This window comes from Bubalus bubalis, chromosome 5 (assembly GCF_019923935.1).
Source record: "Bubalus bubalis isolate 160015118507 breed Murrah chromosome 5, NDDB_SH_1, whole genome shotgun sequence".
Taxonomy (NCBI): Eukaryota; Metazoa; Chordata; class Mammalia; order Artiodactyla; family Bovidae; genus Bubalus; species Bubalus bubalis.
The window spans coordinates 20484547-20512015 of NC_059161.1; the positions used below are offsets into that span (position 1 = coordinate 20484547).

The following is a 27469-nucleotide window of genomic DNA, read 5'->3' on the forward strand; positions in this document are numbered from 1 at the left end:
ATAGCAAGAAGAGATAAGAAAGCCTTCTTCAGCGATCAATGCAAAGAAATAGAGGAAAACAACAGAATGGGAAAGACTAGGGATCTCTTCAAGAAAATCAGAGATACCAAAGGAACATTTCATGCAAAGATGGGCTTGATAAAGGACAGAAATGGTATGGACCTAACAGAAGCAGAAGATATTAAGAAGAGATGGCAAGAAGACACACAAGAACTGTACAAAAAAGATCTTCATGACCCAGATAATCACCGTGGTGTGATCACTGACCTAGAGCCAGACATCCTGGAATGTGAAGTCAAGTGGGCCTTAGAAGGCATCACTACAAACAAAGCTAGTGGAGGTGGTGGAATTCCAGTTGAGCTATTTCAAACCCTGAAAGAGGATGCTGTGATAGTGCTGCACTCAATATGCCAGCAAATTTGGAAAACTCAGCAGTGCCCACAGGACTGGAAAAGGTCAGTTTTCATTCCAGTCCCAAAGAAAGGCAATGCCAAAGAATGCTCAAACTACCGCACAATTGCACTCATCTCACATGCTAGTAAAGTAATGCTCAAAATTCTCCAAGCCAGGCTTCAGCAATACGTGAACCATGAACTTCCAGATGTTCAAGCTGGTTTTAGAAAAGGCAGAGGAACCAGAGATCAAATTGCCAACATCCGCTGGATCATGGAAAAAGCAAGAGAGTTCCAGAAAAACATCTATTTCTGCTTTATTGACTATGCCAAAGCCTTTGCCTGTGTGGATCACAATCAACTGTGGACAATTCTTCAAGAGCTGGGAATACCAGACCACCTGACCTGCCTCTTGAGAAATTTGTATGCAGGTCAGGAAGCAACAGTTAGAAACTGGACATGGAACCACAGACTGGTTCCAAATAGGAAAAGGAGTTCGTCAAGGCTGTATATTGTCACCCTGTTTATTTAACTTATATGCAGAGTACATCATGAGAAACACTGGACTGGAAGAAACACAAGCTGGAATCAAGATTGCCGGGAGAAATATCAATAACCTCAGATATGCAGATGACACCACCCTTATGGCAGAAGTGAAGAGGAACTCAAAAGCCTCTTGATGAAAGTGCAAGTGGAGAGTGAAAAAGTTAGCTTAAAGCTCAACATTCAGAAAACGAAGATCATGGCATCCGGTCCCATCGCTTCATGGGAAATAGATGGGAAAACAGTGGAAACAGTGTCAGACTTTATTTTTCTGGGCTCCAAAATCACTATAGATGGTGGCTGCAGCCATGAAATTAAAAGACGCTTACTCCTTGGAGGGAAAGTTATGACCAACCTAGACAGAATATTCAAAAGCAGAGACATTACTTTGCCAACAAAGGTCCATCTAGTCAAGGCTATGGTTTTTCCTTTGGTCATGTATGGATGTGAGAGTTGGACTGTGAAGAAGGCTGAGCGCCAAAGAATTGATGGTTTTGAACTGTGGTGTTGGAGAAGACTCTTGAGATTGCCTTGGACTGCAAGGGGATCCAACCAGTCCATTCTGAAGGAGATCAGCCCTGGGATTTCTTTGGAAGGAATAATGCTGAAGCTGAAACTCCAGTACTTTGGCCACCTCATGCAAAGACTTGACTCATTGGAAAAGACTCTGATGCTGGGAGGGATTGGGGGCAAGAGGAGAAGGGGACGACAGTGGATCAGATGGCTGGATGCCATCACTGACTCGATGGACACGAGTCTGAGTGAACTCCGAGAGTTGGTGATGGACAGGGAGGCCTGGCGTGCTGCGATTCATGGGGTCGCAGAGAGTCCGACATGACTGAGCGACTGATCTGATCTGATCTGATTATATCAGCTGCTCTCTAGACTATGCATCAAACTTTCTTGATGGTTTTGAAAGAATGCATGTTGAAGTTTTTTAACTAAAGATTTTATTTATAATTTATCATTTTTTTAAGTTATTTGTAATTTTTAATACTAGTTGCTAAATGTCCAGATGGGACTTGTTATATACTTATTTTACAGTGTACAGTTCTCCATAATATTCTGAGTAGACATTTGTCTGAGCCTTTTAACTTAATATTTTTAGAAGAGATTTGCTTGCTTTTTGGCCAAAGTTAAAACAGAGCTGGTGCGTGTGTACTGAATATTTTTTAATAGGGATAGGTGAAAAGACTTGATGACATGATTTTAGGAACACCAGCAGTCTTTTTCTGTCTATGGCTAAAATTCTTTGGGGGAATTTCTTTCATTTTTAACTGTGTAACCTATTAAGATTTAGATATCACTATTTAGGGAGGTGGTGGGATTCAGTGCCATTATTTGTGCATTAGCATCTTAATAGAAGTTACTTATTATATGATCTTTAAATTCTAATTTTTCTAGAGGCTTTGCCTGGGGGAGTGAAAAAGTGAAAGTGTAGTCGCTCAGTCGTGTGCCGACTCTTTGCAACCCCGTGGATTGTAGCCTACCAGGCTCCTCTGTCCCTGGGATTCTCCAGGCAAGAGTACTGGAGTGGGTTTCCATTTCCTTCTCCAGGGGATCTTCCCGACCCAAGGATCGAACCTTGGTCTCCCGCATTGCAGGCAGGCGCTTTAACCTCTGAGCCACCAGGGAAGCCTGGGGGAGTAAACACCCTAAAGTTGTTGTTTAGTGAAAATAAATGGAGGCCATTCTCTTCCCCTAATACCACTCTCCAATCAAAGATAAAAGCACTGCAGTCCTTCAGATAGAAAGAGATTGACCTGGCACAGTCTATGTGCATTCATGTATGTGTGCATACAGAAAATAGTAGAAGTATTGTGAGGGGTAAAGTCCTTGGGAAAGAAGGAGACATTCATAAGGGAAGTCAGGGAAGGCATAAGGGAATGTCTCTGGGGACAAACAATCAAGCAGTCAAAACTGAGTTGGTTAATATACTGACTCAGGGTTCACTACAGTGAGACAAGGTTTCCACGTAGTGACAGTGGATGACACAGATCAACGTAATCTGAAAACTATTCTTATCTTTAAACAGGTTTGCTTGCTTATACTAAGTATTAAAATACCTCTGAGTTAGGAAATCTTCTATTTTCTGCTTGCGTTAATTTTTCAGAAAATTGAGACTTAGATAAATATCACTTCAAAACAGCGATTTCAGATGAAAATCAGAGTATAATACAAATGAGAATAAACCCTTTTGCACACATATGGAATCCAACCAGTCTCTCAAAACACCAAGCATCTCAGGAGAAGGATCAAAAGCCAAAACCAAGGGACTTTAAACAATTATGAAAAATATAAGCAGGGAAAAGTCAAATATAGAAAATAAAGTAGTTCCTGTTGAATTACTTAAGAACACTGATTTCATTCTAACTCTATAGAAAAATCTGGTAATAAGGTAATTATTTTATTCATTAAGACCAAACATTAAATAGTACCTCTTTAAAAAAAAAAATACACAATACAAATCCCCAACATAGTTGTATTTGAGAACAAAGAATTAAGTGCAAAGTGGAAACTTCAGTAATCTGTTAGCATTGATTAATACATACAGAAATCCTCATTCACTCAAATTTTTGTACTATTCTGTTCAAGGGACTATAATTGTGATATAACTGCTGACTGGCAATGTGTGCAGAAGCTCATTGATAATTCTACTAACCTCTTCATAACACACATTTTGGACCCACTTACAGCAGATTTTACCATTGGCAAGATACTAAGGGGTATACAAAGATGAAAGATATAGACTGCTCAAAGAACTTAACATCTAAGCTAGAGATCTGGTTCGAATAGGTTCATTTTACACTGTTAGGAAATAAACTACATGTACTTAATAGTACTACACCTACATACAAAGAAGTGCACATAAAATTCAATAAGGAACTCTCAAACTTCACAGAATGAGTTTTTATGTACCCAAAAAAAGAACAATAAAGTTACCCAACTAACGACTGTTGGTCACAAATGTTCCTTATTGATGCTAAGAAACTTCCCCACAGTGGGGGAAATCACAGCACAGACCACACATAAATACCTTTCTCTTCACTAAAAGTAATCATAGAGCAAAAGCTTAAAACAATTCATGACAAAGCAAAAAGCAGATCAACTCACCTTAAAAATAATAAATAATGTTACCAGCATTTTCAAAGAGCAAACAAAGACTGAATTAAAAGTTAGTATATGCTGCACTTCAAGAGAAGGTAGCTCCTTAGCCAGGTCTTATTCTAAGCAAAGTCATAAAGTAGTCCTTGACATCCTTTTCCTGACTTCCCTTATGAATGTCTCTTATGAATGTTTTTACCGTTACTTATTGGATATTTTTGGCATGGTTAATATTACTAAATGAACTAGAATTTGGCTGAAAACTTGAAGCCAAATTTTACTGGATGAATAAGTCATGCTAGTTACTGTCATATAGCAGTGTTTTCATACTTTTTTGTTCACATGTTTCCTAAAAGGACTTTTGGAGAATCTAGGTTAGAGAATGTAACTAAAGGAATAGTATGAGGGAGACGTATGTATCTAATACAAACAGGTGTTGGTCACATGAATCTAATCATATATTAAATTAATAGAACTGTACCCCAAAAGAAAAGAAAATAGATGTGTACTCTCTTGCACATGTTTTGGGTGACATCTAAAAAACTTTTCATCCCAAGTTTAAATAGTTGCTGATTATATGATTTTTGATGTGTTATAAATAATATTTTAAAATAAAACAACATTATTAAAAAAAAAGTAAGAATCTAAATATCACAGTGATTTATCACTTACCATTACCATCTAACTGCTGAAAGGTGTTGGTTATTCTTGTTTTCTCTGGATTTGTGTTTCTGTCCTACTTCCTTCATTGAATTTTATCCTAATGTTGCATTTTATTGACCGTCCAAAATCATATCATAGTTCTCTGCATCTAAGATAGGTATATAAATTGAAATTGAATGTCTTTTAGTTTCTCTGTGTTTAAAAAATTGTATGCTTGATTTAGGATTCTAACCTGTTAGTACATAAGTGTGTTAGTTGCTCAGTCATGTCCAGCTCTTTGCGACCTCATGGACAGTAGCTTGTCAGGCTCCTTTGTCCATGGAATTTTCCAGGCAAGAATACTGGAGTGGGTTGCCATTCTCTTCTCCAGGGGGATCTTCCTGACCCAGGGATCAAACCCAGGTCTCCTGCATTGCAGGCAGATTCTTTGCCTCTGAACCATGGGGGAAGCCTGTTAATACATAATCAAAACAATATACATTTTTGATATTTAAAAGTAAGATTTTATTAGAAATACATTATATCAGCTATTGCTGCAAAAATGCTGTGTAGCAAATAATCTGAAATTTTCAGTGATTTAAAACAGCATTTCTTTTTCTCTCATGAGTCTCTGGGCTAGCTGGGCTTTGGTTGATCTCAGCTGAGTTTTACTAGGTTCAGCTGGGTTTGGCTCCAAACTCGTAGGTCTGCTCTGCATGTCTCAGTCTTCTCGTGAGGATAGTGAAAACATCAGAGGGATGAGAAGCACACATGAAGGCTGTTAAGGCTCTTAATTCACAATTGGCATCCTGCCCACATGGTTGGGCCAAGAAAGTCGTATGACCAAGCCCAACCTCAGTGAGGCAGGGAAATATTCTTTCTCTATTCTAGTGGAAGAAAAGCTGTGACAAACCTAGACAGCATATTTAAAAGCAGAGACATTACTTTGCCGACAAAGGTCCATATATTCAAAGGTGTGGTTTTTCCAGTAGTCATGTATGGATGTGAGAGTTGGACCATAAAGAAAGCTGAGTGCCGAAGAATTGATGCTTTTGAACTGTGGTGTTGGAGAAGACTCTTGAGAGTCCTTTGGATTGCAAGGAGATCAAACCAGTCAATCCTAAAGGAAGTCAGTCCTATTCATTGGAAGGACTGATGCTGAGGCTGAAGGGCCAATACTTTGGCCACCTGATGCGAAGAGCTGACTCATTGGGAAAATCCCTGATGCTGGGAAAGATTGAAGGTGGGAGGAAAAGGGGACGACAGAGGGTGCGATGGTTGGATGGCATCACCGACTCAGTGGACATGAGTTTGAGCAAGCTCTGGGAGATGGTGGAGGACAGGTAAGCCTGGTGTGCTGCAGTCAATGGGGTAAAAAAGAGTCGGACATGACTGAGTGACTGAACAGCAACAACATTCCAGTGGTAGATAACTGCCGAGTCTTTGGGCCAAAGATTTGGATGTATATTTTTGTAACAGGGAGAAACTGAAAAATTGGGAATAACAGTCCAGCCTGTTTTGTGCATTAAAAAAGATAACTTTATTTATTTGTTTTTGGCTGTGCTGGGTCTTGGTTGCCGCACGGGCTTTTCTCTAGTAGCGGGGAGTGGGGGCTACTCTAGTTGTGGTACGTGCACTTTTCATCGCGGTGGCTTCTCTCGTTGCAGAGCATGGGCTCTGGAGCGCACAGGCTTCAGTAGTTGCAGCTCCCAGGCTGTAGAGCACAGGCTTCATAGTTGCGGCACGTGGACGTAGTTGCTCCATGGCACGTGGGATCCTCCCAAACCATTGATCGAATCTGCGTCTCCTGTGTTGGCAGGCGGATTCTTTTCCACTGAGCCACCAGGGAAGCCCTATTTTGTGCATCTTTTAATGAGATACTTTCTTTCATATCCGTGGATTTTGTTTACTAGAATTTCTGAGATACCTAAATTGAGATTGGAACCTGTAGAAATTAGCCAGGCAAAATCTGGGGAGAGGCAGTGGGCCACAGCATTAGTGGGTGAGGGAATAATATTTGACAAAATAAAAGAGGGTTTGGGGAATTAGAGAGTTGGGTATGTCACAAGCATAAGATGAGAGGCCGGCTATTTACCAAAAAGAGAATGGGTAGTAGAATAAGGCCCAGGTCCCCACAGAAGAACCTTTTATGCCATGTGAGGGAGATTAGACTTTAACTTGAATGCAGTGTGGGGAAATCATTGGAAGGCTTTAAGCAGAGCGTTTATGTGATCAGATTTTCCTGTGCTCTAGAAGAAAAAATCATCTTTGTCTATTTGTGCATTTTAGATAGATGGTAGCTCAGATGGTAAAGTGTCTGCCTACAATGCGGGAGACCTGGGTTCAATCCCTGGGTCAGGAAGATCCCCTGGAGAAGGAAATGGCAACCCACTCCAGTACTCTTGCCTGGAAAATCCCAAGGACTGAGGATCCTGGTAGGCTGCAGTCCATGGGGTCGCCAAGAGTCAGACACGATTGAGTGACATTACTTCACTTCCCTTAGAGAGACCATGGCAAAAACCTAGGTGAAGAATGAAGGTGGCCTAAACTAAGGTTGTGGAATTAGAGCCTGAAAGAGATGATGTTGAGCCACAGAGAATTAAAGTATTTCTATCTAGGGAGTACATTGGTCATTCTCTCATTTATATGTAATTTGAATGTTAGAATAAGGGCAGTTTTTCAGTTAACATCAGTCCTCAGTCTTTAATTTTTAAAATGGTATGAATGTTAGCCTGCTTGCGTGCATGCTAGGTTGCTTCAGTCATGTACGACTCTCTGTGATCCTGTGGACTGTAGCCCGCCAGGCTCCTCTGACCATGGGATTCTCCAGGCATGAATACTGGAGTGGGTTGCCATGCCGTCCTCATGGGGATCTTCCGTCCCAGGGATCAAACCTGTGTCTTTTAAGTCTCTTGCATTGCAGGCAGGTTCTTTACCAGTGGTGCCGCCTGGGAAGCCCAACAATGTGTGTTAAAAAGGATTTTACTATATACTACTTGTAAATTTTTTTGTTGTTCAGTCGCCAAGTCATGTCTGACTCTCTGTGACCCCATGAACTGCAGCATGCCAAGCTTCCCTGTCCTTCACTATCTCTCTGAGTTTGCTCAAACTCATGTCCATTGAGTCAGTGATGCCATTCAACCATCTCATCCCCCGTCGCCCCCTTCACCTCTTGCCCTCAATCTTTCCCAGCATCAGGGTTTTTCCAGTGAGTAAATAGTAAAGGATGTTTTTTTGAATCCTTTGGGAAAAAGAGTTAATAAATGAATATGTCTTATTGAAGCTAGAGAAATACTATTTAGCTGTTTGTTCAGTGACTTAGTGTATATTATCTGTTTCCTTGGTTTAACTGTTCCTTCCTCCATAATTCAGAATATTCAGAATACATATTTGGGGGCTTCTCTGTTGGCTCAGTGGTTGAGAATCCATGTGCCAATGAAGTAGACACAGGTTTGATCCCTCATCTGGGAAGATCCCACATGTCACAGAGCAGCTAAGCCCATGTGCTACAACTGTTGAGCCAGTGCTCTGGAGCCTGGGAGCTGCACCTACTGAAGCCTGCATGCCTAAAGCCTGTGCTCAGCAGCAAGAGAAGCCACTGCAGTGAGAAGCCCCCGCACTGAAACTAGAGAATAGCCCCCGCTTGCCACAACTAGAGAAGAGCCTGTGCAGCAGTGAAGACCCAGCACAGCCAAAAAATAAATGAATGAAATTATTTGTCTGGAAGAAAAATTCTTGAAATTGTTACTGCCATTAATGGCTTCTAATTGCCAACAAGATAAATCTGCAATTCTTGGTATGGCATTCAGTGTTCTCCAAGATTTGGTCCTTGCTTACCTTTCCTGCTTGAGTTTTCTTAGCACTTCATTTCATGCATATATACCCTCCTCCGCACAAAGAACAAGTGGAAACCCTGGGGTCACACTAATTTTTTTTTTTTTAATTTTTTTTTCAGTTTCCATCATGTGATATCGCAGTTTACTGTCATTAATTCCTTTATTTTTAATGCCTTCATCCTCATTCACTTTACTTCAGATGGTTGATAGAAAAATGACTTGTATGTCTTTAAACTGGAGGTAATAGATGAGGCCCAGATTTCATTTTTCCAGTTTACAGATATATCTCAGGTGCTTTTTATTGTGCTTGGTGCAAAGTGGGTGTTTGATAAATATTTGAATAATTAATACATTGATGAATTAATACTGAGAGTTAGGCATTTTAGAATCTCCTATGGATTGAATTATTTTGTTTATGTGGGCACAGACATCATATACATTCCATGCAGAAATGTGTGTGTGTATGTATGTGAGTGTATGTAAGCAGTTGTTGCATGCTTCCCTAGTCTCAGTGAAACAGCTGACTCCTTGGATTACAGAGGATTGTATTGTAGATCTTTAGGAATGGTCTAGGTTTGTTTGTGAGTCCCTCCCTAGGAATGTTAGCTCTGAGCTTGCATTCAAGTCATTGTACCAGGTGTTAGTTACACTGACTTTGAGAATTCCATGAGGGAAAGAGGATTGGCACATTCCTTTCATCCCTCAGATATTTCATTATCTTCTGCTTAAATAACGTTGGCAGTGATACATTGCTGTTAACACGCAAAGGTCTTAGAATGCTGAATTCCACAAATTTTGTGTGTTTAGGCAGGCTATTACTTTCCTCTAAACTTTTATCACAATTCTTAACAGAAAGGTATTTATTTATCTAAAATAAGTGTGGAAATTTTAGATTCTTAAGCTGCAAATTCTCATTTGTAGGTATTTCTAAAATTTAGTGTTCTGTGATACGGCATGACTTTTTATTTTCATAACTGGTGTGAAAATGTATATGCTTCAGCTCCATTTTTTTCCTTTTTTGTCTTTATTTTTAAAATTATCACATAGTAAAGTTGGGTTTTTTGTTTGTGTCTTTTACAGTTCTGTGATTTTAATCTCTGCAGATTTGTGTAATCCAATAATCAGAACAATTACATCATTTCAAAAAACTTTCTTGTGCAATCTCTCTGTATTCACGTCTTTCTTCCAGTCCTGTACCCTGGCAACCACTGGTCTGTTCTCTATCATTATGCAGTTGACCTTTAAATATTAGGTTGGTGCAAACGTAATTCCAGGAAGACTGCAAGGTAATGATACTCAGTTAGAAAAACAGTCTGAAATGGCACATTTTAAAGGGATAGGCAGAGTTCCCACCATGTTTTTGAAATATAAATTATTTAAAGTGGTGTGTTAATTCCTGATGTATAGCAAAGTGATTCTCTTTGTGTATGTATATATCAATATATATGTGTGTGTGTGTGTGTGTGTGTGTGTGTATATGTATTCATGTATATTTTCAGGTTCTTTTCCATAAGCCATCTTGAGTTTATTCTTAAGCCATTATGAGTTTATTCTTGTATATGGTATGAGGGAGTGTTCTGTCTTCATTGATTTACATATGTCCGTTTAGCTTTCTCAACTCTACTTGCCAAAGAGACCATCTTTTCATCATTGTATATTCTTGCCTCTTTTGTTGAAGATTGATTTTAGGTGTGTGAATTTATTTCCAGGGTCTCTGTTAAGTTCCATTGATCTGTATGTCTGTTTTTGTGCCAATATCATGTTGTTTTGACTATTGTAGCTTTGTAGTATTGTCTGAAGTCTGGGAGGGTTATGCCTCCAGCTTTGTTCTTTTTCCTCAGGATTACTTTGGCAATTTTGGGTCATTTGTAGTGCCATATAAATTTTAGTATTGTTTGTCCTAGTTCTGTGAAAAATGTCATGGACAATTTGATAGGGATCACATTAAATCTATAGATTGCTTTGAATAGTATTGCCATTTTAACAGTATTCTTCCAATCTCAGAGTATGGGATGCCTTTCCATTTCTTGACTCATCTTCATTTTTTTTTAATCAGTGTTTTATACAGCATATAAGTCTATCACCACTTTGGTCAGGTTGGTTCCTGGATATTTAATTTTTTTGATTTGATTGTAAAAGGGATTATGTTTTTAGTTTTTCTTTCTGATATTTCATTTTTAATGTAACGAAATACAGCCAATTTCTGTATGTTAATCTTGTATTCTGCTACCTTGCTGAATTAGTTTATTCTTGTAGTTTTTGTATGAAGTCTTTAGGGTTTTCTATGTATAGTATGTCATCTGCATAAAATGCCAGTTTTACCTCTTACCTTCCAATTTGGATACCGTTTATTTCTTTTTCTTGTCTGAATACCGTGGCTAGGACTTCCAATACTATGTCGAATAGAAGTGGTGAGAGTGGACATCCTTTTCTTCTTCTAGATTTTAGTGGGAAGTCTAGCCTCTTTTTTAAACAGACTGATCTCTTAAACTCATAGGGAGAACATCAAGAAATCATCTGAATCAGAAATCCCATTATAAACAGCTGTTGCTGATAATTTATGAAACAATCTGTTAGTACATTTGAGTCACTATCTTGTATAGGACTACTTTCCACTCCTTCACTGGCAAGATGTGATAATCTTCATGTGCTCTGTTACTGTTACACCATCCATTACTTTAGTTGTGAGAAGAAAAGAAGTTAGCAGAGACCCTCTCTGTGTATTGGAAAATTAATTGGTTTTGGATATCAGGTTCTAAGGATCACAGCTAAAAAGAGATTATCTGTCCTTAGAGTATGCATTTTAACCACGTTAAACTGGATGAAACCAGTTTTCAATGGAGCATCCAGTATAGTCTGATAGAAAAGGCAGAAACTTCATTGCTAAGCTCTGAAAATAGGACTTGGTATACATTCCTTCTAATCAGCATTTTCATCTTCATCAACCAAGTAACTAACTTTTTATGTAGCTCTTATGTTGTATCAGACACTGTTTTAGCATCTTTACATAGAATAACATTTAATTCTTCTGCCACTTCTGTAAGAGTAGGTACTATCATGCTCTCCTTTTTGGATGCGGAATCTGAGGCATAGAAATGTTAGCTTGACGAAGGTCACACAGTTAAGTGTAGAACTAGTATTCAGACACAGAGAATCTGGCTTGAGAGTCTCTGCTCCTTACTCTGCTCTCAGTCAGTTCATTCAGTCGTGTCCGACTCTTTGCAACCCCATGGACTGCAGCACACCAGGCTTTCCTGTCCATCACCAACTCCTGGAGCCTGCTCAAACTCGTGTCCATCAAGTTGGTGATGCCATCCAACCATCTCATCCTCTGTTGTCCCCTTCTCCTGCTGCCTTCTGTCTTTCCCAGCATCAGGGTTTTTTCCAATGAGTCAGTTCTTTGCATCAGGTGGCCAAAGTGTTGGAGCTTCAGCATCAGACCTTCCAATGAATATTCAGGACTGATTTCCTTAAGGGTAGATTGGTTGGATCTCCTTGCAGTCCAAGGGACTCTCAAGAGTCTTCTCCAACACCACAGTTCAAAAGCATCAATTCTTCGGCGCTCAGCTTTCTTTATGGTCAACTCTCACATCCATACACGACTACTGGAAAAACCGTAGCTTTGACTAGATGGATCTTTGTTGGTAAAGTAATGTCTTTCCTTTTTAATATGCTGTCTAGGTTGGTCATAGCTTTTCTTCCAAGGAGGAAGCGTCTTTTAATTTCATGGCTGCAGTCACCATCTGCAGTGATTTTGGAGCCCAAGAAAATTAAGTCTGTCACTGTTTCCATTGTTTCCCCATCTATTTGCCATGAAGTGATGGGACCGGATGCCATAATCTTAGTTTTCTGAATGTTGAGTTTTAAGCCAACTTTTTCACTCTCCTCTTTCACTTTCATCAAGAGGCTCTTCAGTTCCTCTTGCTTTTGGCCATAAGGGTGGTGTCATCTGCATATCTGAGGTTACTGATATTTCTCCCAGCAATCTTGAGTCTAGCTTGTGCTTCATCCAGCCCGGCATTTCTTATGATGTACTCTGCATATAAATTAAATGGTGACAATATACAGCCTTGACGTACTCCTTTTCTGTTTGGAACCAGTCTGTTGTTCCATGTCCAGTTCTAACTGTTGCTTCTTGTTGTTGTTGCTGTAAATAGAATGGCTTTATTTGTTTTCAGAGTTATTAATTGTTCAGTTTCCAGGCTTATAAGTGCCAGAGGTAGAATTTCAATCTCACTCCAAAGTTGTCTCTTTGAGTATGCTGCTGCACTGCGTCACTTCAGTCGTGTTCGACTTGTGCAACCCCATAGACAGCAGCCCACTAGGCTCCCCCGTCCCTGGGATTCTCCAGGCAAGAACACTGGAGTGGGCTGCCATTTCCTTCTCCAATGCATGAAAGTGAAAAGTGAAAGTGAAGTCGCTCAGTCGTGTCCAACTCCTAGCGACCCCATGGACTGCAGCCTACCAGGCTCCTCCATCCATGGGATTTTCCAGGCAAGAGTACTGGAGTGGGGTGCCATTGCCTTCTAGTTTGCATTATGTGGTCTGTTTATCTGAGAAATTGAATATTTCTATCAGAGTTAAGATGAGGAGTAATAGTGGTAATAGATGTAAGTGGTTGGCGTAGATAAGCAAATATTCATCAACTATTAGATGTTAATTTTCTCCTATTCCCTATTTTCTAAATCGCTCCTAAATGATGTGGTGCTCAAAAGTCCAAAATTTAAGTTTTGTTTCTGTGGGTTTGGTGTAACATTGCTTTTTTCAGCCTCTTATTCTTCCCTGTCCTTTATTTCTTTTTCTCACAGTCTGGCTCAGCATTTAGAAAATGTTTTGATATCTGATTTGTATTCTTCCTCAATCTATCCTATAAGTGTTGTTGTTCAGTCGCTAAGTCTTGTCTGACCCTTCGTGATCCTGTGGACTATATGTAACCTGCCAGGCGCCTCTGTCCATTGGATTCTCCAGGTAAAAATACTGGAGTGGGTTGCCATTTCCTTCTCCAGAGAATCTTTCCCATCCAGGGATCAAACCTGTGTCTCCTGCATTGGCAGGTGAATTCTTTACTACTGAACTACCAGGGAAGCCCATAAATGTTATTAGTGAGCACGATATTCTGTCCTTCTACCATCAAGATAGAATTAGTGGAAATCTAGCAAAACTGATCAGGGAAGTTGATGTTAGACATACTTTCGGGTTAATTTAAATACACAAAGCCACTACTCTTGACCTGGGCCTGGTGTTCTGGTGATGAAATGCTGCTAGTTCCTGCTTGTAAGAATTACATGTTTTTATCTTTTGGGTACCTATAAAGTATTATTTTTCCTTCCTTTCTGCTCTTCCTCCCCTCTTTCCTTTTTCCCCCTCCTCTTTCTTCCGTTTTCCCCCTCCTCTTTCTTCCGTTTTCCCCTACAGCTCTCACCTGATCTTTGATCTTATATCCTGGAAGGACCTTATTGGTAGTGGTGGTGGTGGTGTTAAAGCAGAGTTTTTTGCTACACCATGTTGTAAATTAAGCTAGTGATAAGAATGAAGTTTGGGAAAAAAGGAAGTTTGAGTCATAGTAGACAGTCATGTAATACATAGTATTTATGTAGTACTTATAGTACTGTGTATTTTCAGACAGATCTTCTAGTAAAAATAACTTTTATAGAGAGCTTTATTAACTAAGATTATCATTAAAATTTTTCAGTGATTTTTAATTTTATTGATATCTTGTTTTAAGCTGGAGAGTTTAGCAATGAAATCATAGGGATTGAATTCTGAGTATGTTTTTATAGATTATTTGAACAAATATGTGTATATGTATTTATTTATTAATATGAGTCCTAAACCAAAAGAACTTTGTAACTTGAAGTATGTTTTTTCCCTTCTTACCTCTAATCATTCATGCTTTAGGGAGAGTTCTATTGGTTTGGACAGCCAGTGCTGCTGAAATAAGGATAATGAATAAGGTCTTTGTTTCTTTTAGTTCAGGCCATTGGAAATATGAGTTCAGCCAGCAGGAAATAGCTTGCAGCCAGGACTCAAGTATAGGGAGTGTAGTATATACGCATACACACGCCTCTTCACAGACATTGGAAAACTAGCTCCACCAGTCTGAAAGAGGAGCAGCTTTTTTGATTTTTAACATCACATGAAAGGATAACATACCAAGTTATCTGCAAGGCAGTGACAAGTGTCCTAAAGAATAAGGTTAGAGGACCTTTAGAGCTCGAAGAAATATTTCTTAATGATACCCACATGTACAATTTTTTTTGTTGTTTGGGATGTTTGTGAGATGAGAAGTAAAGACACCTTCTGTTTTGGTCTAAATATAAGATTCTTCAAAGAAGAAATGAAAGTTCTTAGTTAATTAGAGAAAAGGTTATTTTTTTTAATGCATTTTGAATTCTGGCATGACTTATAAAAATTTTTAAAACTCTTCTCTGAGTTTTTGTGCCTTGACTGTGGAAAAATTTGTAATTGCTCTGCTGCTGGAAGTAAATTCCAGAAATTTCCAGTTTCTTTTGTTGGAGTAGACTGGTTGGTGAACACATGTATGTCATTCTGATTCATCTCTTAGGTTTGACTTTAAATGTCATTCTATGCATAGATAGACGAATTGAGGTCATTCCACTTGTGGAGTCTGGCTGTCTTAAAATTCTACTCCAGAAGGTAAGAAAAAAGACATTTCTCAGTAGTTTTTGTACCACTCTCTACTGAGGCAGCCTCGAATAGTAAAAGGAGCACGGGCTTAGGAGTTATATAAGACCTACACTTTCGAATCTTGGCGTCACCAGCTTACTTTGGAGCTTGAATAAGATACTTAGCATTTCTGAGCATTTGTACATTGGTGATAGCAAAAACCTGTCCTTCAGGGCTATAGTTAATATAAATTGTAAAATATCAATTAAGGTATGTAAAAGTGCCTAGTTTATAATGTGTGTTCCATAAATGGTAGCTATTATTGTAATCATACTATAGAGAGAGCTAGAATTGCTTTGAGTTGTTTTAAATTTGCATGGAAAACATGCTGGTGGGAGTTTTGTGAACATTAATTAAAAAATACTTGAGTGCCTGCTATGTGCACAGTGCAGTTATTAGTACAGAGAAACATTAGTGATCATATTGTTGAATGCAAACAGGTATCTGTTTAAGGAATCTTATCTGCAAATGGCTGGGTGACTCTTTCCCAAATGCAAATACCTTAATACTATCTCACAAAAACTATACCTTCAAAAAAAGGACAAATGACAAAGTGAGAAATATTGAGAAGGGGATGCCATTAGGGAGATACTAAAGAGTTCTCTTAGAGACAACACAATCCCTGAGTTCTGCTTATATCACTCCTTTAAACTCTCTTGAAAGAATTCTCTTTCAAGAATGGCATCTGCATGTGGAACTAATTAAGCAAGGCAGATACACTTTCTGTTAATAGAAAGAGTTTTCCCCTCAAGCCCATTGAAGAAGTAGTTAGCTAGGACCAAACTGTAGATCATACCTCCATAGTTGCATGAAAAGACCATACCTTCTAACAAAAAATAGGAGAAAAACACAGTAGATAGCGAAAATGTGGCCCAATCAAAATCTCTGAATATAATAAATTATAGCAAGTTTTTTGGGCAAGGTTTTGGCAATTTTTTGGACTCCAAAATCAATACAGGTGATGACTGCAGCCATGAAATTAAAGGATGGTTGCTTCTTGAAAGAAAAAGCTATGACCAACCTAGACAGCATATTAAAAAGTAGAGACATTACTTTGCTGACAAAGGTCCGTCTAGTCAAAGCTATGGTTTTTCCAGTAGTCATGTATGGATGTGAGAGTTAGACTATAGAGAAAGCTGAGTGCCGAAGAATTGATGCTTTTGAACTGTGGTGTTGGAGAAGACTCTTGAGAGTCCCTTGGACTGCAAGGAGATCAAACCAGTCCATCCTAAAGGAAATCAGTCCTAAATATTCACTGGAAGGACTGATGCTGAAGCTGAAATTCCAATACTTTGGCCACCTGATGCAAAGAACTGACTCATTGGAAAAGACCCTGATGCTGGGAAAGATTGAAGGCAGGAGGAGAAGGGGACAACAGAGGATGAGATGGGTGGATGGCATCACCAACTAGATGGACCTGAGTTTGAGCAAACTCTGGGAGTTGGTGATAGACAGGGAAGCCTGGCGTGCTGTAGTCCATGGGATCACAAAGAATCAGACACGACTGAGCAATTGAACTGAACTGATAACAAGTTCTCCATTTCCTTGAAGGTGAAGTTGACAGTCAAGATTTGAATTCTGTTTTGTGAGGAAAATGAAGATCTGTGAAGGGAGAGAGGAGACCGAAACATCTCTTTCACAGAGACCAATACATAATTAAGTATGACATTTAAAAATAAAACTATAAGCTCATTACTTTCTGAAATAGACTTTGAAAACTTTGCTATTTGGTTTAAGAACATATGATGGCTATTTTTACTTTTGGGTAGTTGATATTTTGCCCACAAAATGAGTAAAATACTTTAAGAATGGATTATAACATGTTTCATTTTAAATTTTGTTCATCCTTGAAAATTGAAATTGTTTATGCTTTATAAAGGGATAAAAACTACTTACCTATTGATGAAGTTGCTTTGAATTTCTTTCTAAAAAGCATATTGTGGGACTTCGCTAGTGGTCCAGTAGGCTAAGACTCCAGCCTTCCAATGCAGGGGGCCCAGGTTTGATCCCTGGTTAAGGAACTTGATCCCACATGCAACAACTAGAGACCTGGCATAGAGAAATCAATCAATAAAGCATGTAGCTTTTATAAATCTTGAATCTTCGGAATCTGAATACATAGAAGAAAAATCTAAATGATATAGATCAAATTTGCACATGTCCTAATAAATCTACAAACTAAATTCTTTCTATTTCCAAGTTCCAAATCTTAAGTTATAGGAATTGGTAGCAAGGAGATCCAACCAGTCCATTCTAAAGGAGATCAGTCCTGGGTGTTCTTTGGAAGGAATGATGCTAAAGCTGAAACTCTAGTACTTTGGTCACCTCATGCAAAGAGTTGACTCATTGGAAAAGACTCTGATGCTGGGAGGGATTGGGGGCAGGTGGAGAAGGGGACGACAGAGGATGAGATGGCTGGATGGCATCACTGACTCTATGGACGTGAGTTTGAGTGAACTCCGGGAGTTGGTGAGGGAGGCCTGGCGTGCTGCAGTTCATGGGGTTGCAAAGAGTCAGACACGACTGAGCGACTGAACTGAACTGATATACATTAATTTTAACGTCAAGGCTAAAAATTGATATGAGTATGTGTTCGATAACATGTGTAAGAACAAGATAAACTGGATATAAATGTATGAAGAATATTATCAGTAGTTATTTCTGGGTGATCAGATCCTGATTGCTGTTAATTGTCTTCCTTACTGTGCATTTTGGATTCTAGAAAATGGGCAAGTATTGCTTCTGTAATTAGGAAAAAATGATATGTCAGCAGTTATTAAATATATATTCTAGGAAAATGGTTATGAGTCAGACATATAATCCATGTCTTTGAGTCGGGTGGGACTGGAGTCAGACATTTAGGGAGTAGTACTTCGTATTTTTCTCTGTTGTACAATTTTTCCTCCCTCCCAGATAACAGTATCAGTGATGGCTTTCTCCTGGCTGGCAGCATAGAGGCCGCAGGATGCCTGGAGTTGCTGTAAAATATGTGAATCAGAAGTGTTTTATCAGAGCTCTGGTGGCCTTCCTTAAGAAGTCTGGGAAGCTGAAGGTCCTTGAATGGGTGGACATCATCACACTGGCCAAGCATAAAGAGGTTGCTCCTTACAATGAGAACTGGTTTCTACACATGAGCTGCTTCCACAGCATGGCACCTGTACCTCTGGGGAGGAGGTGGAGTTGGCTCAGTGACCAAGATCTGAGGGCAAGAGGGGACCCTCAGATACGGTATCATGCCCAGCCAAGCCACTTCAGGGGAAGCTTCAGGAACATGGCCCATTGGGTCCTCCAAGCCCTGGAGGGGCTGAAAATGGCAAAAAAGGACCAAGATGGGGGCTGCAAATTGACACTTCAGTGATAGATTGGGACAAAATCACCGGACAAGCAGCATCTGCCAAGAAGCATTAGAACCAATGATGCTGGATTACAAATTGCCTCATTCATTAAAAAATATTACCAATGATAAAAACCCTGTAATTGTAATGCAGTAAAGAGTTATATGCAGAGTACATCATGAGAAATGCTGGACTGGAAGAAACACAAGCTGGAATCAAGATTGTTGGGAGAAATATCAATAACCTCGGATATGCAGATGACACCACCCTTATGGCAGAAAGTGAAGAAGAACTAAAAAGCCTCTTGATGAAGGTGAAAGTGGAGAGTGAAAAAGTTGGCTTAAAGCTCAACATTCAGAAAACGAAGATCATGGCATCCGATCCCGTCACTTCATGGGAAATAGATGGGGAAACAGTGGAAACAGTGTCAGACTTTATTTTCTTGGGCTCCAAAATCACTGCAGATGGTGACTGCAGCCGTGAAATTAAAAGATGCTTACTCCTTGGAGGGAAAGTTATGTCCAACCTAGATAGCATATTCAAAAGCAGAGACATTCCTTTGCCAACAAAGGTCCGTCTAGTCAAGGCTATGGTTTTTCCTGTGGTCATCATGTATGGATGTGAGAGTTGGACTGTGAAGAAGGCTGAGCGCCGAAGAATTGATGCTTTTGAACTGTGGTGTTGGAGAAGACTCTTGAAAGTCCCTTGGACTGCAAGGAGATCCAACCAGTCCATTCTGAAGGAGATCAGCCCTGGGATTTCTTTGGAGGGAATAATGCTGAAGGTGAAACTCCAGTACTTTGGCCACCTCATGCGAAGAGTTGACTCATTGGAAAAGACTGATGCTGGGAGGGATTGGGGGCAGGAGGAGAAGGGGACGACAGAGGATGAGATGGTTGGATGACATCACTGACTCGATGGACATGAGTCTGAGTGAACTCCAGGAGTTGGTGATGGACAGGGAGGCCTGGCGTGCTGCAATTCATGGGGTTGCGAAGAGTCGGACACAACTGAGCGACTGAACTGAACCGAAAGAGTTGTAAACATTATTTTGGGTTAAAGTGAAAGTTGCTCAGTCGTGTCTGACTCTTTGCAACCCCATGGACTATATCTGTAGTCCATGGAATTCTCCAGGCCAGAATACTGGGGTGGGTAGGCTTTCCCTTCTCCAGGAGATCTTCCCAACCCAGAGATTGAACCCAGGTCTCCTGCATTGTGGGCAGATTCTTTACCAGCTGAGACACCAGGGAAGCCTGAGAATACTGGAGTGAGTAGCCTATCCCTTCGCCAGATTTTCCCAACCCAGGAATTGAACTGGGGTCTCCTGCATTGCAGGTGGATTCTTTACCAGCTGAGCTATCAGGGATTACTTACTGACCTAAAGAGAGTTAACCTTGTACAAGTTTAGGGGCTCATCAGTTGTTTGTTTTTATTTCTGTACCTTTGACTTCTGGTTAGTCATGCAAATCTTCCCACTTGAGCTCAGCACATTTATTCTTTCAGTGAATTTATTTTCAAGGAAGGGACCACTTTTAGACTACAGAGGAACGAAAATTTTAAATTATGGTGTCAAGTTCACTAAGCACTTTACATGCATTTACTCTCATTTAAGGATGCTGTAGAGTACTTGCCATTATTTTCCTGTTTTACAAATGAAATTTGTAAGATACTTAAATAACTTAATGAAGGACACCTCACTTTTTCACTGGCAGAGCACAGGGTTTCTTAATACCGAGTCTGAAGTCTTGGGTTTAAAAAAGAAAAAGCTTGTTAACATTAGGGATTGTAGTCTTTTTGTAATCAGAGGCCAATATTTGTTCCTAAATATGTGAGTGCTGAGAGTAACGTAGTATAGTGTGAAATTGATGTTCTTTCTTCTTAGAATGCTGGTTAGCTGCTCTGTTGGGAGGTTGAAGGTTAATAACAGGCACGATATGGCCTCTTTAGAGATCATCTAGTTTTTACATAGCTTTGTTTCTTTATCTCAATAATAATGGAATTGAACATATTTTAAGGACTGCCATTAGATCCTGAAATATTAGTGAAAGTACCCCTGTCTTAAAAGGGGAAAAAGTGGAAGCAGTGAGATTTTATTTTCTTGGGCTCCAAAATCACTGTGGACTGTGCCATGAAATTAAAAAGATGCTTGTTCCTTGGAAGGCAAGCTATGACAAACTTAGTGTATTAAAAAACAGAGACATCACTTTACTGACAAAGGTCCGTCTAGTCAAAGCTATGATTTTTCCAGTTGTCATGTATGGATGGATGTGAGAGTTGGATCATAAAGAAGGCTGAGCGCTGAAGAATTGATGTTTTTGAATTACGGTGCTGGAGAAGACTCCTGAAGAGTCTTTTGGACAGCACAGAGATCAAGCCAGTCAGTTGTAAAGGAAATCAACCCTGAATATTCATTGGAAGGACTGATGCCGAAGCTCATTTAACCTACTTATATGATTATATTTGAAATAAGTTGCCTGTAGCTGGATCATATATCTGTGTTTAGGCTGTTGTCATATAATGTAATTATTAATATGTGGATTTAGGTCTGCCGTTTTTATTTTTTTCTGTTTGTTCTTCTGTTTCCCTTTTCTTGCCCTCTTGGATTATTAACACTTTTTCTTTTTAGTTTTGCTTTTTCGTCTGTTGTGTTTTTGGCTATATCTCTTTGTATAGGTTTTCTAGTGGTTGCTGTATGGATTTCAGTATACGTATTGAAATTTTCACACTCTACTTGGATTCATCATTTTACCACCTCGAGTAAAATATGGAAGCCTTACTGTCATACAGTTCTCTCTTCCCTCTTTATGTTACAGTTGTTACATTTACATGCATTGAAAAGTCCCTGCAATAGGGTTAACATTTTTTGCTTCTAACCATCAAGCATATTTTAAACAACTCAGGAAGAGGAGATATGCTATTTACTATTTTTGTTTCTCTTTATTTATTCCTAATGAATAGTTTCCTTCTGGTATTTCCATTCTGTCTGAAGAGCTTCCTTTAACAGTTTCTTTTAGAGGAGGTCTGCTGGTCGCGAGTTCTTCCCTTCAACTGAGAAGTCTTTGTTTCATCTTAATTTCTAAACATTTTCTGTGATTATGGAATTTGGAGATGACAGCTTTTTTCTCTCAGCACTTGAGATAATGTTTTTTCATTTCTTTTTAGCCTTCAAGTTTTGAAATTCAAAGTTGTCAATACTCCAGTTCTCTTGTAAGTGTGATCCTGCAGTGAAGTAGTGAAACTCCCCACCTTACCTCAGTCTCTTAATGGACTTTACTTCTGGCCTAGAGCCTGATGTATCCTGCCTAGTAGATACTTTGCACATCATACTCACTCAATAAATAATTAACTGGATGAATGAAACATGATATAGATTAAAAGAGCCAATATTTTAATAATTTAATAAGTGTGGATGTAGAGTGGGTAGTATATATAGTTCTCAGATTTTCAATGAGTATATATTACTTTTATTAACTGAGAACATTTAGAAAGAACACGTCATACTAATAACTTTGTTGTGTTTAGTCTTATTGGCTTTCATTTATAATTTTTTGGTGATAATTTTTTGATGCGCACTTTCATTTTATTTATTCTCTAAAATGTTAAAGGTGGTATTAGATGGCTTAGGTCATTAAAAACAGCATAGAATGAAAAGTTTTTTTAAAAACTACTTTGAGTGTCTTTTGTTAATTTTTATAGTTTTCTAACTTAGATGGCTGTTGTCATTGAAATTCATTCCCCACAGAGCTGTTTGCATATCCTTTCAGTGCCCTTAATGACTTGATGAACCTTGCCTAATTTTTATTGTGGGAGTTGTGTAGGCTTTTTCGTTTTCCTTTTTTCTTTGAGCTGTGTGACTACAGACAAGCAATATTTAATATCAGGGTTAATGTGAGCTCCTTAGTGTCCTGTCACCATAGCTATTCTTTTCTTATCCACAAATAATAAATAGAAATTAATTATTGTCTGAACAATAGTTGCTTTTGTAGAAAAGTGTTGAATTATTGAGAATTTTTTTAGGGGGTCCCTTATTCAGTGCTGTATAGTGCAGTTTAGAGGGGGGTTGACATGCTTTAGCAAAAAATATTTGTTGATTTGTATTTGTGTGTGTAAGTTTATAACATAAATGGAGATGTCTAGTTGCCAAATAGGAACTGAACGACATAAACAGCACTGATTTTTTTTTCCAACTTCACGAATGAACCTCTTAATTGGCATTTTTTTCACGTTCATGATCCAGAATTTAAAAACTTAGTGTTTATTCTCAGTTGTCCTCATTTAAGAGTGTGGCATTTGGCATGAAATATTATGCACCTGTACACAGGAAAATAACTATTTCTGTGTGCTACTGTGGAGTGATCTTACAGTTACGTGAGAAGAGCAGAGTGGAGAAAGAGTGTGAAATATCCTACTGTTTAAGAAGAAGGGCGGGGATGTGAGCATGTATCCATTTACATTAAAACAGTGTAAGAATAAAGCATATAAATTTAGGTTTCCTCTAAGGAAGGAGTGACTAGGATAGAGAGAAGGGTGCTTCATTCTGTAGATTCAACTTTGGAACCATGTAAATATTTTATGTAATGAAATAAAATGTATAAAGCAGAATTGAAAAATTGAAAATAAAATGAAGCAGATTAACTCATGTGGATATCCTTGTAGCAGCAGTTCTCAAAATTTGATTGTGTCAACAGATCCCTCTGTTGGCGCTGATGGTGCCAAGCACTGTTGATAAAACTGCTTCTTAGTAGGAATCAGGTAGTGACACTAAGCTGCACCTGGCCACCACCGCGTTGCCACCGCCACACTCTCGCTAAGAATGTCCTTGATGAAGCAGTAAAAATGATTATTTTATAAACAATCTTGATTCTCAGCTACATGTCTTTTTAGTATCCTATGTGGCAGAATGGAAAGCGTGCAGAAAGCACTTCTGTTGCTCATCGGATGCTATGGCTGTGTGTAGAGAGACCCGTGTCCAGGTGTGCTGTGCTTCTAACTGAGCTGGCTGCTCTTTTCTGGGGACACTGTTTTCACTTAAAAGATTGAATGACAAACCATTCAGAATTGGGATTTGGTAGACATTTTCTTGAAAAATGAATGAAGTAAATTTGTATTTCAAAGAAAACAGGGAAAAAACAAAACAAAACAGGAATTGTTGGAAATGGTAGAATTTGGGCTCTTGAACAAAAATTAGAATTTTATAAAATTAGTAACAGCCATTGTGATTGTGAGAACTTACCTGGTACTCAAAATTTTTGTGGTGAGATTGATGGTGATAGTAATGAACAGGATGTATCAAAGTTACATAATGGAATATATCAACATTTAGTGGATGTATTTCCAGATGATCAATACATGATGTTAACAAATGCAGAGTACAAGATAGACTTATTTCAAGTACAAGGTAAAATAATTAATTTTAGTTTGACAGATTATAAAAATTTTATCTATTTGGTTTCAGATTTCAGTATACAGTTAGGCTTTAAAGAACTGCTAATTGTTGAGTTTTGGTATAGTATCAGAGAAGAATATCCATCATTATCTGAAAGATTGTTAAAATATCTTTTCCTTTTATACCTCCATATCTGTGCACAGTTAGATTTTCATATACTTCAACATAAATAACATCACAGTGGATCAAATGCAGAATGAAGGTCCATCCATCTTGTTTTAAGACGGATATTAAAGATATATGCAAAAAATGACAGTGTTACTATTACCTCTTAGTTCTTTTCAAGAGTAGTTATTTTTAATAAAATGTTAACATATGAGTTTATTGTTATTTTGAAATTAATATTACAGTTTCTCAGTTTTAATTTCAAATATGGTAGATAATGATGGATACAACCTACATAACAGAGGTCTTTGGAGAGTCAATACTAATTTTTTTAATAAGTTTTAAAGAAATATTTATTTATTTATAGCTGTGCTGGGTCTTTGCAGCGCACAGGCTCTTCCTTGCTGCTCATGGACTTTTCTCTAGTTGAGGCAAGCTCTCTAGTTGCGGTGCATGGGCTTCTTATTGTGCTGGCTTCTTCTGTGGCAGAGCACAGGCCCTAGGGCATGCGGGCTTCAGTAATTGTGGCTGACAGGCTTAGTTGCTCCTCGACATGTGAGTTCTTCCCTCACTGGGCATCGAACCCATGTCCCCTGCATTGGCAGGTGGATTCTTGACCACTGCACCATGAGGGAAGTCAGATACTTATTTTTTTACTTTAAAAACTGGAATTAGAAAATATACATAGCATAAAACTTACCTTTTATACTATTTTAAGGTATACAGTTTAGTAGCCTTAAGTACATTCACAGTGTTACATAGCCACCCAAGTGCAGAGCTAGATTTCCAGAGCTAGAATAGCTTCTACATATTTCATATAAGTGGGATTGTACAATATTTGTCATTCTATGTCTGACTTATTTCACTTAGCATGATGTTTTCAAGGCCCATCAATATTGTAGCATATATAGAAATTTTATTCCTTTTTATCGTTGAATAAATTCCATTGTGTGTACCATATTTTGTTTATTCATCCTCTGTACTCCTGGTTACGATGTAGGAGGATTAAAAAATGGAACTATTCATTATTGATAATTTAAATAGCAGATTTACTGATTAAATAGTAAATCATATGGTATAGAATATAGATATCTATAGAACATGAATTATGGAGCCTCTTTTCCTTTTATTTTTTGTAATTCAGGGAAGGAGAAATTCAACCTGGTATTTGAAATTCTGAGTCATTAATTTGAGGTAACCCGTTAGTCATTTAACTCTTACTTTCCTCACTATGTTAACAGTACTGGCTTCATAAAAGGTTAATTAATTATTACCTACACCAGAGTCATTCTTTCTTTAAGCTTGCATTATAACTTTTGTAACATCTTTATTGAAGGCTGTATCAGTTTTACTATCAATAATTTTACCCTGTTACTTTGGTTGACCTGGAACCTAGCACAGTGGCTGGTACATAACAGCTGCTTAACAAATATTTGTATAATAACAGACACTCTAGAATTATTTTTGTAGGTTATATCCCTAAAGTCATCCATCATTGGTAGATTTCTCTAGTTTCATTCTTATAAGGCTCTTGAGTTTTATTTAACTTTGTTCCTATATATTAACAAAGATTAGGCTTTTACTTTCAAAACCTTTAAAGTTTTCAGTGCTATCATGCCACATTTTTAACCTTTATTAAGCAATAGAGCCAAACTTTTACTGAAGGCCGTCATTTCCTGGCTTCTCTGCTTATGAATCAGATTGCAACTATTTCTTTAACTTTGGATTTGTGGTTTCTTGAACTACTTTAAGTGATGCAAAAGATGAGTCTTGTTAGGCGTTTCCTCTCTTTTAAAAGTGTATTTGGTGTTTTATTGTAAACATGTTTTCTCCAAGGAAACTTCTGTACAGTCTCACTTCATCATCTCCTAGGAATGAAATCCCAGCTACATGCACTGACGCCTGTGTATTTTATCATTTGTTACTCATGTGTGTTGGTTTTTACTTATTTAGTTTTTCAAAATGTTCCAGAGTTCTTGAAGTAACTCTATTCTGACTCAATGTTTTGCTGATTACTAGACATTTCCCTTTAGGTAACTCTCCACCCACATTGGACTTGTAAATGTTACCCTGCCATTGGTTCCCTCTGGCCACTGAGTTCATGAATAAGTGTCACATGCATGTGGTATTGCTTGTCAGAGACTAGAATTCCAAGACTTCCTCTGTACAGAGAACAGTTAAACTTTCGTGCTTCTGGGCAGAGGAATGGTCTTTGGGATGGTTCTGCTTCCACCTAATTGTTATGGCAGAGATCAGGACACATCGCTTTGCTGTCTATGCCATGAGGCCTCAGAAACGGCTCTCCCCAGCTTGACAGGTATGATAACAGGGGTGATCATTTGGGGGAGGGTAGATAACCACAGTAATCAAGCCTGAATGAGATTCCAAAAAATTTGTACTGCTATTGTTGTTAACATCTTTATTCTTGGCTAGTGAAGCTTCATGTGTTTTTTCCCTGGTAGGGCCTTAGTAATAAAAGAATAAATGAATAAACGAATAATGTGCAGTATTTTTTAGTTTTAAGATATGTGTGGCTTGATATTGAGAACAATTGAATGGTTTATCCAACCACCCTAGTTTTTAAAAGCAGTATTAAAAAGTATTAGCTTCCTTAGGGATTTGCCTGGTGGTTTAGTGGTTAGACTCCACACTTTCACTTCCGTGGGCCCATCTGGGTTTAACTCCTGCTTGGGGAACTAAGATCCTTCAAGCCACGTGGCATGGCAAAAAAAAAAAAAAAAGTATTAGTTTTTAAGAATATGCAGTCAGACAAAGTAGAATTCTGGCAAGGTAAGTGTTTATAAAAATGCCTGGAAATGCCTGCTAAACTGAAATTTTTTATTAATTTCTCCAATTAATAACTGACAAATTTCTACTTAAACTGATAAAATTTATTGAATGACTAATTGGTGAAAGTGTTTTTAATAAAATTAAACATTAAATTTAGGAATTATCTGTGAATTTGAGTTTGAGTCTTGTTTAGTCCTGACAGTTTTCTGTACAAGCTACTCTTACTAGTTTTACCTTATTTTTATTGTATCCTACAGGCATATCAGTAGGAAAAAAATGACCTTTTCTTAATAGTCATAATATATTTCTGCTGGGACCTATTTCTGGGTTCCATATTCCATAAGTAAAAATTAGAGTCTTCTGTTGCCTCATCGTGAGTCCATGATGTGCCTCCATAATAGTGATTAATGAAGGATAACTCGCTATCTAAGGTACCTTGTATATAGTAGTCACTTAACATTGTTCAAAAATAAAACATTCCCAGCCTGCGCACTTGTATTTGGGCAGATGCAGTAGATCTGAATCATCCAGATTTGTCTGTCTTAAGCGGACAAGGAAAGGAGCATAGGCTGGATCTACTGGATAACA

The 27469-nt window shown here is 38.4% G+C and overlaps 1 protein-coding gene across 8 annotated transcripts in view; it reads left to right on the forward strand.

Annotated features, from left to right (window-relative positions):
- The window catches only part of ABL2 (ABL proto-oncogene 2, non-receptor tyrosine kinase), a 98853-nt gene that overhangs the window by 46805 nt on the left and 24579 nt on the right, over positions 1-27469 (forward strand). For 2 of the 8 annotated variants that reach the window (XM_006048566.4, XM_006048571.4), the window contains exon 1: positions 22189-26408. The exons of 4 other annotated variants lie outside the window; for them this stretch is intronic. In XM_006048566.4, the coding sequence (XP_006048628.4) occupies positions 26297-26408 (112 nt within the window). In that variant the 5' untranslated portion in view covers positions 22189-26296. Of the gene's footprint in view, positions 1-22187; positions 26409-27469 lie in introns of those variants that run through there. 2 more of the 8 variants (XM_025285557.3, XM_006048569.4) reach the window with 2 other exon arrangements.